Source organism: Mesitornis unicolor, unplaced genomic scaffold (genome assembly GCF_000695765.1).
Source record: "Mesitornis unicolor isolate BGI_N332 unplaced genomic scaffold, ASM69576v1 scaffold46574, whole genome shotgun sequence".
NCBI lineage: Eukaryota > Metazoa > Chordata > Aves > Mesitornithiformes > Mesitornithidae > Mesitornis > Mesitornis unicolor.
In genome coordinates, this window is record NW_010180266.1 from 1 (window position 1) to 12,195 (window position 12,195).

The 12,195-nt window shown below is 36.5% G+C and overlaps 1 protein-coding gene across 1 annotated transcript; it reads right to left on the minus strand.

The window, feature by feature from the left end:
• Nucleotides 1–1,999: 1,999 nt before the first annotated feature.
• On the minus strand, nucleotides 2,000–11,822 carry LOC104539504 (PHD finger protein 14-like; the record flags this gene model as incomplete). The annotated part of the gene is made up of 2 exons (XM_010183046.1): nucleotides 2,000–2,640; nucleotides 11,712–11,822. Coding segments are annotated over 2 exons (752 nt in total), but the record flags the coding sequence as incomplete, so codon positions are not given.
• Between the last annotated feature and the right edge of the window lie 373 nt (nucleotides 11,823–12,195).

The following is a 12,195-nucleotide window of genomic DNA, read 5'->3' on the forward strand; positions in this document are numbered from 1 at the left end:
TAAAATAAAATAAAATAAAATAAAATAACCACCTCACTGAGAATAGAAGAATCCTATAAAGTGGCAGCAATTATAAAAACAGAAAAGCACCATTTATCTGCTAATGATACTTGACCCTAGAAAAGAAAGCTAAGCTTGTCTTCTGTGCTTAATACAGTAGAGAAGCACATAATATATCATTACAGCACAGGATAAAATACTGTATATGCAGACCACAAAATATTTTCGTAAAATGTAGAAAAATAAAATAAAAATCACACAGAAACAAAAACCAGACAACTCACACCTAACATGCTGCCCAACATTCACCCCCAAAAAAGTAAGTAAAGGAAAGGAAGAATGCATATTAAAGACACTACTGCATGTTCAGAGCTAATTACCTGAACATTCGTCATAGATTAATTATGCATTCAGACATCTGTTTTTCTAAGAACTCAGTTTCTGTACTGTAACGAGATTTTGCTAGACTTCTCTGTGAGACAGCATTTTTTTTTACTATTTTAAAATATTATAGTAGTGAAGAGTATACTGTTATAATACAGTTGAGTATCAATCTAAAAATTGCAGTCTACAATCCATTTTGGAGACACTCACTGTTGCAAGACTTCTTGTTAAAGAGCTGATCATGAACAGTATTTTGCTTTACATGCAATAAAGACAAATTATCAGTTACAGAATTATAATTTGAACTTCCAATTTTCAGATTTTGATTTTATCTTTTGATCAGTGTCTTAAACCCCAGGCAAGAACAGACACTGAGGTCCAGGCATATTAAGAACCTTTGCAAAAAATATATCAGAGACAGCTCTGAGTTTCTGAAACAACCATAATTTTCTAATCAATGGAAATTACGGACATATTCAAGAATATATCCCTAAGAACGTAGACTGACATCTCCATTCTGATATGGGGAACAACTCTGTAAGAAAATTTCCTGTATCTCTATTTGAAGTTCTGATCATCAGTACTGGCAGAGCACCTTCAGCTCCTGAGCCAAGAGAATATGGTAACACCACTAGGACTACAGAGCTAGACAATGAAAGATGATGCCTACACAAAAATGTGAAAAAGCTCCATAATTATGCTTTTTTTCCCCCAATCACAATTATTACTAGTAATTAAAACAGCACAGCTCATTCACAATTAAAAAAATATATATATATATATACACACACATATTTCAAAAATATATATATATAAAATACATAACAAGGTATCTGAAACGAGGATAACTGATTCTTCCAAATGCTCTGTTTAGTTCCCTGTCATTTTACACATTAAAATAAAGATGAATGAAACAACAGTGTCATACCACTACCATTTATCAAATGTTACGTTGACATGGCAATTACTTTCTGAAAATTGAGTGTAGATTTTACAGCAACTCTTTTTACTTTGTTCAGAATTTTGCTACTGCAGGACATGATGTCAGCCATCCTGTCAACCTAATATCTTAATTTTTCCATAGGCACAACCTTTAGGCAACTGTAACTGTGCATAGGGAAAAAAAAATTGAATTATTAAACACTTAATGTAAAATTTTCAGTTTCTGCAATCAGCAGATATCTAATATGTGTTCCCAAATGCTTTTTAATCCTGTAAGAAACTACTGAATTTGTGAGCATTATAAGCAAAACCAACATAAATCATGATTATCCTATTTGATTTTAACATCAGTGTGTGTATTTCTTAACTTAGAATTCTTCTATCAGTGAACTTAAGTGTTCAGACATCGATGTTTGTCACAAAAAAGGGGCTAAGATAAAGAATAATCTGTCAATTGGCAGCTTTGTATTGACTTTAGTGGCATTAGATTGGCCAAATGGTCCAACCAAGGTTATTTAATATGCAGTGCCTATTTAGCACAACTTTGCTGCTTTGCTTATTCCTGTAAACACAATTCCAGCCTACCAGCTTAACTTTTCAAAGTAACAGAATATCTACCAGGGAGCAGTTTCCATTTCTCAACAGATACATTATAGAAAGTTGGTTGCACTACCTCATTACTCTTGCTTTGTGAAAGAGCCAGGCTATCATTTGTCAATTCCTCATCATCTGCATTATTCCTGTTAAGAACTTTACTCTTCTTCTTCTTGGATCCTCCATCACTAGCCGTGCTGCTGTTGTCTTCATTACCTTCCTCATCATTGTCATCTTCATCACTTCCACTTCCATCATCTTCATCATCCTCATTATCTCCATCACTCCCCTCTTTCCGTAGTGCATTTTTTCCTTTTCTCTTCTCAGCAGTAGGCCGCCAGTCATTGTCATCTTCACTGTCATAGTCATCCATATCATTTAGTTCTTCCATCGATACAAAATCCAATAAAGGTCGGTTCCTGCGCAAATTCCATTTTTTTGGTTCATTTGTTTGTTCATCAGCCACAGCATCAGGTTCAGTTGCTTTCTCTTTCTTCTTTTTTGGCTTTTCTTCTTCATCTTCTTGCTCTTTCTTTTCAGTTTTAATTACCTCTTTGTCTGCTGTTTGCACTTCTTCTTCAGTGGAGCTTTTTGGCTGCTGCTCTTGTACTTTCTCTTCTGCTGCTTCCTCCTCCAAGATATTTTCTTCTGATTCAGTACAGGAACCTTCACCACTGTCCTTTGATGCATCTTCACTCCCATGACCACTTCCTTCAGAATCTGTTGAGTATATGAAAATTTAAAAAAAGTTCCGACACAAAAGTACCCCCAAAAACAAAATCTGTTGAAGTAAGTTGCTAAACAAAAGAATGATGTATGTTCCTCCCTCATAAGGTATTCCACTTATTTTTTCAGCTGATGTCCAAATATTGCTATTTCGAGTGGTATGTTGAGAATCTGTTAAACATGAGTGCATTTTAAGATGGGGAAAAAAAATGGCAGAATTTATTAAATGAACATTAAATGTTCCTTTGAACTGCAGCTCATATTAACAATAAGCAGTAGCACAGAAAACTTCCATATGAAGTCACATTTTAAGGAAAGAGCATTCCAGTTTTTAATTTCTGGAGGCATTTTCGCAATCTTCAAAATAAAATAGCTATCCAATAGAAGAGATTTAAAATTACAAAATGAAGAGTTTACATAACAAGTACTAATGATAGTATGGATAATCCCATACCTTCTTAGTACAAATTTGTTTTTCTGGGTTTGGGGGCTCTTTTAGTTTCCAGAGTTATTTCACTTATTAATCCCACATAAAATATGCCTCCTTCAGTGTTGCAGCTGCACAACAATGCATAAATTCTAACCTTATACCACTCATATGGTATTGTTCTGTGTGTAGTCACTATTTCCATTAATTAACACAAGCCAATCTGTGCAATGGAAAAGAAGAGGATTTGTATGAAGAATAAGGAATCTGTACTAACAAGTACAAAAACATTAAAAACTATTACAAGTTGTTAAATTTTATAAATATCATGCACCTTATCTATCTCTCATATTCATCCACTACTTTTCATTTACAGTATTAGTTTTAGTGAAGAAAAACTCAAAAATACTTTTTTAAATTAACAAAAAATAGTTGCTTGATCCAACACAGGGATCAATTAGGCAACGGCTACAGTTTTCAGTTTGTTTAGAGCCATCACCAAGTTCTTAATGCACTGTCACATAGATGCAAAGAAGAAACATATTCAGGCTTGCAAATTCAAAAAAAATCCTTAATCACTTTAGTAACCACACAAAAAAGCACCACTCAATATCACCTTACAGAGAGAATTTCTGCGTACATCCATCTCTGCATAAAGTCAAGTAAACAAACAGTGGTGCCAGTGTGCTACACACATCACGTGGCACTTACTTCCACCCCACAGAATACTGTGACTAGCGAGTTACTCAGCTGTTACTTCAATATAATGGTCAGTTTTGCCTTTTTCTGCATATACCTGTATGTGGAAGTATTTGATGAGAAGATGTTACATAACTATCAACAAAACAATTCATCAGCGCTACTACTAGTGATCGGGACATTATCAGACCCCTTACAAGCTAATATAAAGTAAAATTTTCCTGCAAACATTCTACTATTTAGAGAGCCATAAAAGAAAGAAAAAAAAGAGAGAATGCAGGTAATGAAAGTTATTGTACAGTCTTCTGAGAAAAAGAGTAATTCAGTCATTTCCCTACCCCTACCAGCCTGTAATGGTACTAATGGAAGTACAATACAATTAACTGAAGTTCTGAAATAGAACACTCTTCAGACATGCCTAAGAAATAAAAACCAGTATTAACTAATATGAAATCTAAAAAAAAAAAAAAAAGATTGTATCTTTAAATTACAATAGCTTTGTTTGGATACACATTCAGGGACCCGTTGGAGCGGGTCCAGAGAAGGGCCACGAAAATGGTCAGAGGTCTGAAACACTTCTCCTCTGAAGACAAGCTCAGACAGTTGAGGTTGTTCAGTCTGGAGAAGGCTCCAGGGAAACCTTATTAAGGCCTTTCGATATATAAAGGGGGCACATAAGAAAGAGACTTTTTACCACAGTCTATAGTGACAGCAAACGGAGACTGGTTTTAAACTGGAAGTGGGTAGATTCAGGCATTAGGAATAAATTCTTTACTGTGAGGGTGGTGAGACACTGGCACAGGTTGCTCAGGGAAGTTGTGGATGTCCCCTCCCTGGAAGGGAGGCCAGGTTGGACAGGGCTTTGGGCAACCTGGTCTGGTAGGAGGTGTTACACATGGCAAGGTGTTAAGCTCGACAATCTTTAAAGGTCCCTTCCAACCTAAACCATTCTATGACATTTTTGCCAGCTCTCACAAACACTTTACAAGTAACTGGCCAAGCTAGACACTAATACTATAGTTTAAATGCCATATGTATGTTTAAAAGCAAAATGTATTTTTGTATCTCATTTCACAGGTTCTGAGTGCCAAAGTGCACTACTTGTATCACTGTAAATAAGGTAGTATAAGGTTCTGCCATGCTAAAATTAATTTAACTTGGTTTTTAAGTTACCTTATATTATTTTGCTTTACTTTGCCACCATAACTCCAAGACAGTAATCTGTCTGGACGCTTTAATTGTGCTCTTCCATTTCTAAATATGCTTACACTTCTTGTGAATGTAAGCCTCCACTTCATTTTTGTGGGGAATCTTAGTCTGGATATAGTTTGATCTTTAACAGCACTCTAAATTACCAACAGTGATTCTTGTACATCAATACTACAGCACTGAGAATACTCTCTAGCTGCTTTATGCCATGCAAAGAATATAAAGGAGAGAACAAATAAACATTACTTTAATTCACTTCTCTCCTTGAAATTCTTTTTGCCTTCCGCCTGCACATTATGCTTCGTACTCTTTTTCCATGTAGGTACACACCAGAGATACCTATAGTAAGGGATATCCTTCTTCAGTCTGAACACATCTACTGTGATATGTACTTTCCCAGAAAGAACTATTCTGTGATAACAGCTATTTTTGCAGGTGTTCTTCTGTCAGATGCACCTTCAGTTAGGAAGAGGCTGCAGTATACAATTTTCTTCTTGAAAGAAATTCTTTAAGAATGGTTCTTTCAAACTGGCAACCAGATCATGTCACTCCTATGGGAGGAAAGTCAAGCTACTCTCAGTGAAAGATGGGGCCACATACACTGACAAGCAGTGAAGAATACAGAGCTCCGCTGAGAACAAATATAAGAGATAACAGTTGTGAGAAAGGTATCGTTCATTTCTGTACATCTTGTTTATTTCTGTACACCTTGTATCTTTAGCTCTACTGAGCATAACAGCAGGTGCCAGTCAAATCCAAAGAGGGTAATTCAGAGAGGAATTCTCCAGGACAGAACATTATGCTCCCATAATTAACATATGAAAAAAGTGTAATAAAGAAAATCGAGTGCTAATCTCCACATCAGGTGTGGAGTCTTGTATAATACCTACTATGTACAAGACCTCAGTGGAAAGCTATTGAAATCACTACAGCAGTTAAAAAAAAAAATCCTCCAAGGGTTTTGCAGGACCATTTTACATGTAACTTTAAACATGGTACCCTGTGACATCCTAATTTTATTTTTTTTAACATTCTAAGAAAATCCATGTATACAAAGTATAAAGTGCTATACTACATAAGTACATGGCCACCCACTCAAAGACGACAGGCTGATTCTTCAATGTAGTATTCAGCTTATCAAGCAGCTCTGTAAAAACAAGCAATAAAACTGCTTTTCAAGTGAATTCTCAAGGAAAAGCTAGTTAAAGGAAATCATAGACTTGATTTTGGGCTTGCTTCTTCCACTAACAAAACCTAACCAGGTTGCTAAACCAGATATCAGAAGCATTTTGGAAAGTTTTTTTGCACTGAGTCCTGCCTGGCTGAGTCTTACCCAGGTGTTAAAAGCTACATACAAAGAATACAGCCCAGGATCCTAGAACATCAAAAAGGAGTGAAAAACATGAAAACCTGAGCATGCAAAACAGAAAACAACTATGATGTCTGAAGTTATCCCTACTATTGTTTAATAATAATCTACAGGCATCATGTGAGATGACATCCAACTCACAGTGTGCTTCAGGATACCCTCTTTTCAATGGTGGTAACAAAAAACAGGTGACAAGTGAGGTTAATTCTTCTGGAGGTTAAAGCCACTTGAACACCATCACTCTCCCTAGCGGTCCCTTAGCCTCTTTTTCCCAAACACAAGGCAGGCAATAAATCTTTGACATGATGATGTGAAATTACCTGCATATCTCTGCTAAAACACCCTATTACACACCATGTACAATCTCCCACACAGGTTGCCTTCATCCTGACACAGGGAAAGTGGAAAGCACTGCAAAAAGTATATGCTCAAGAATCACTTGAAACATCTCATTCTGATTGAGCATATCCAGACTCTCAGAGGTGGCCAGGCTGCAAACAGATCATCCCACCAAGATGGAGTTCATAAAGTCCAGAAGAACCTTCTCCACGTGGCAGGAAGTACACTACAGATGGACATACACACACCAAAAAAAAGAGGAGATGCAAGAGAAAGTCAAGTAGGGGTAGTAAAGTAGGAGATGATGAAAATCTTGTTCAACACTGAATGAACAAACAGAACTACTACTCTAAACCAATGAGCAAGGGTTCCACAATGGACAGACAAGACTGGAAAGATGAGGCACAGAGAGTCACAGTAAGGGAAAAACGAAGAAAAATAATGTCACCCCATCACTAAACCCCCCCTGCACAGACACTGGAATGAAAGCCAGCATTTCTCTTACATTACTCCTCTGCTGTCAGTAAACACAAGGAAAAATAGAAATCTCAATGTTTCCAAAGAGAATACAATTTCAAAATGCCCATCAGTCACTTCAAAGTGTTACTTCAAGTGGCAGACATCTGTACGGATGAAAGATCTCACTCGGGATGAAGATAACCCAAGAGAACATAATGTCCATATTTTCCATATCCTCAATGGGAAAAAGCCCTTGAGAATTCCACTCTGAGGGACTACACATTACAGTTGCAAAGTCAAGCCCTGACATGATTGTAACAATTAAGATTGTGCAATTATGTGATAACTTACTAATGATTAGTTATTTGATTTTATCTTACCTTCACTGTCTACTGAAACACCCTGCAACTTTCCTGTTGCATATCATTTAAGTTTACTCTCAAGAACAAAGGTATTAGTTTCTCCATCAATATTTCAGTAGTGTTTATCACTTTCATTTGGTGCTTTGCAAACATTTCTCTATATTACAATATCCTGTACAGGAAAGCAAAAGTGGAGTCTCCATTGTGCTAAGAAGAAATGAACTACAGAAAGATAAAAATATTTGCAACTTTTTATTTCTAAATCAAGTCACAGGCTTTTCAGAATACCTAATACAGGCATTTATATAGATTACATGTTTTAAACAGAGCTTTCACTGACCTCAATGGAAATAACAGCACATAATATTTATGCAAGTCAGGCTCCATACTCAACATCAAGAAAATAAACATTAACAAATGTCTCTAAAAATTTGAGTCTAGGAGACTTATAGCAGAAGCACTGACAGAATTAAAGGCAGCATTCAGCTATGCTCCTCTTAGCTACGCTGAGATAAGGAGCCAGTCCTTAAATACAGACATCATTCTTGTTCAGGTACCACACTACATTTCTCAGCATCATTTCAGTTTCAGCATATGAGCTGCTAAAACTGACCAATTTCACCAATGAGAGAGAAGAACAGTGGTAAATCTTTCCTTTGGAATCCTGCTGAGAATTACTCCTCAACTACACACTGATTTCTGACATCAGTATAGCTCCAGCTGCTCTCATTAAATAAAATTAAAAAAAAAAAATCACCAACAAAAAACCCAAAGTGAACTTAAAAGTAAAACTTCAAATAACTGACTTCTATTGTGAAACATATAAAAAACTTCAGGTGAGTGTATATTATAGTACCATCATTTTAAGTCACATATTTGCACGGTCTAACTCCAGAGAGACGGCCTTTGGACTGATCCCACATTAAGATTACATATGACATTCTTACTAAAGGAACAAATTTTGCAAGAGGTTTATAAAAACCAGAAAAATACAGTACTATAAAATATGGTATTACTCTCTTCTATTATGTAGAAATAGAGAAGCCATTAAAAATTACTTCATTCAATATTAACATAATGAAAAGCCCACAGGCCCAAAAACTATTTAAATTAAGTAAATTTACAAGAATGAAACAGTTCTAAAATCAGTTTCCCTAAAGAGGTATCAGAATGATGAGAACATGTGGAAAAGGACTGCCTGTTAGTGTCACCTAAATCCAAAAGAAAATAAATTAATTACACTGTAAGTAAAGGCCATATCTTCTGTGGGGGTTTTTTGGCAGAAATCGAGATTGGGCAATTAGAAATATTTTCTGTAATAAAAAAAAAATTACCAAGGCATCAGGACTCTGAATACAAAAATTCAGAAATGCTGATTCCTTCCTAAAAGTACATAATACCAACTTCTCAAATCGTTACAGAATCTCATATTCCCAGAAATCTTACAGAGCAATGAACATGTGTAAAAGCTTAAATGTTCAGGGCTCAGTCCTTCTAGGCTTGCACAATAACATCTACTAGCACATGTCACATAACATCCTAAAGCTCATACATACGGATGCAATATAATCAACAGGGAGCAAACAGCTTCAGAATTCCTTTAATTCAGTATTTAAATAACCCTTTAACTTTTAACTTGCAATATTTTTCTTAAACACCCATATATGCATTTTTGAATCAAAAAAAACCATAAATCACAGAGCTGTGGAATTACCATACTTACGGGACTTTTCTGAGCGCGAAAGTAAAATTTATGGTCATTTTCAATGTAGAAAGATTGCTTCTTCCTTCTGTCACATTTATTTCCCTTTGAAGGTGAACTACACAATGAAATTCTGAATTCAGGCAAATACTAGATACTGGTTCACAACAGCCTGCATATGGAAAGTCCTCTACAGCTATTAAAAGAAGAAAAAGAGCAACAGCCCTGACTGTACTGGAGAAATACACATTGTGCTTTGAAGGCTGAATCCACTGTGGAAAAAAAGGAAAACCTGTTTTCTACTAGCAACAATCCAGAATCTGGCTAGTAGGGATGCTTGTGTGTGTAAACATTTATTTTTTATATACATATATAACTTTAAAATTATTAGTGGGGTGCGTGTGAACCTGTAAAAAAGTCCTTTTATTTCAGCACTTCTTCTATCCACATTTAAATAGACTACGTACAATCAAATTTAAGGCTATGTTATACCAGCTTCATTTTGAATCAGCACAGATGTTCTGTTTCAAATATCCTGCAACTGTTCATTTAACTTGTAACACATAAGAAACGTTTCCTTTTTCTTCCAACTTAAGAGGTTATATGTTTAATAACTTTCTATTCCCCAACTTCTCCAAATCCTCACAATTTCCTCCTTTCACACTGAAGACCTTTGAGTAAAGTGTAAAATGTCAAACTCTGCTACTGTTTCAAAGTTTTTTCACTAAATTTAAAATTTTATTTAAACAGAACATTAACTTCTACTACAAGCAATAGTTGTAGCTTCTGAGATGTTAAAACAAAGCTATATGAGATTATAATACAAACAAAAGACATTTTATAAGTAGAAATTGGGTTTTTCTCATATGCTTGTTTCAATTCAGTGTTGCTTTTTTAAGGGAAAACCTATCCAATCCCCTCAAAATGAAATTCAGATTGAAATACTCTCAAGGCTAGATACTGATCCCTGCTAAGTACATATGATACCCTAAAAGTCAAAGAGAATATCAATTGCAAATGAATCCTCTGTATTTAGGCATGGTTGAGTCAGGAAGCTTTATTCATTATTTTTAATTAACAGATTATTGTCTTTTAATCAAATGATATAATGCTCTGAATTACATGTCCATCTCCCATACTGCATTTCCAATTCTCCTATTCTCTTAAATCCTGCCTACGCAACTGTTACAAAATAGGGAGATTTTCTTTGGGAACTAAAAATAATTTCCTTTCATAGTAAATTGTGTTTACAAAAGGCAGTGCCCTTACTCAAAAGAAAGGATCAAAAATCTCCAGAAGAAGCTTAAAAAAAGTAAATGAAACAAGCTCCCAGAAAATATTAGCATGAAATTGGTAAAACATCAGTTTTACTCTATTAAGTCATGCAGTCTGCTTCCACCAGACCAACCAAGGGAAATAGGTCTAAGCTTGGCGGGGGTGGGGGGGGAGCAAGGAGCATCAGGGCATATTTTAAAACTGGCACTGGAGAAATTATTATTAAGCATTTTTAAGTTCATCAGTAAGGAGGAGCTTGCCAGATGTTAAAAAAATAAGCCTTTATATGAGATGGGGAATAGTTTTGCAAGACAACGTTCACATGAAAACACAGAATAGCATCCCCAGTGCAGAAATAACAAAGTGAAGTTATTTGACAAACTGTCATCACGCTTCCCTTACCTTCTACACATCCTGCATCTCTCTCTTTATTTCCCTGAGCATATGTCACAGAACATCCAATGTGCAGTTTATACACTAACATGGTCCTGCCCCTTCTTTCCCTTCCCTCCAACGTACTTGAACTTATTCATTTTATTTTGGCATCTTGTTTACTTTCAGTTTCTGTGGATGTTCACTGCAGATACAGGAACCTGCCCACATAAAAAAGACTGCAGAATAAAACCAATCTTCCTTCTAGTACAAAATGCATATGCCTTTCTGCACAGCTATCTGAATGGACACCTTAAGATAGTCTATTGCAAAAAGCAATAAAAACCTGAATAGATTATCTTTCTGCCTAAGGTTTTCACCCACCAAATGGAATTAGCCTTGAGAAATAGGCAACTTTTTAAGTCCACAACAAACTATTATCCAGACTGATTCAAAACAAAATGGCTTTTGAACATTCTTATTTCAATACTAAATACAGTGAATATTTCAGAAATTAGCTCTACATAGAAGAAATAAAAAGCAATACATATAGCTAAGGCAGTCAGCACAGAAGCTACTCAAATGCTTCTGCCAAAACTTGTTTGATAATCATGAGTTTTCTCTTGAGAAAAAATTAAGCGCCACTGAAGTACTGTATGGATGTTTTGTTTAATCAGTTGTTTATAATCTGAAGCAGCAGAATTTCCAGTTATCCAATCGAGTCATTGAACTTCAAGTGGCTCCAAGTCCCAACAGTTCAGTAATACCATTCTGTCTCCCATATAATATTAAATGAGCAACCATAAGACAAAAATGAGATAATTCTGAGCGGAGATGAGGAAGCATATTTACCTGAAGCATCTCCAACTTTAAAATCACTGTCATCAGAGCTATCATAATCTAAAGCTTCCAGCAGCGAAGCTGCCAAAGGCTTCACTTGTCTCCTCTTCGAACTGCGGTCCACTGCAAAAAAAAAAACATAGTATTGTTATTCGGTGTCATAAGGAGAATTCAGCATCGATAAGGATATTTAAATTAACAGGAACGGCAGAAGGGCCGGGACAGGCAGGGGCAGTATCCTCCCTCCCCCACCCGAGAAGCAGCCGGCAGATGCAGACGGCACCGAGGGTCCCGGAGACGTTCATTCCCACAGGTGAGGGAGGGGACCGGCAGCACGCACACCGGGAAGGGGTTACCCACAGCCCGGCGCAGCCTGCCCGGCGGAGAACTGGTGCTCCCTTCAGGCGCCCGGAACCAGCACAGCGCTGTGCCGGCCGCGGCGTCCGGACTGCCCGCAGCCTTGGGCACCGGCAGGAACCCAGAGGACGGGGGAGTG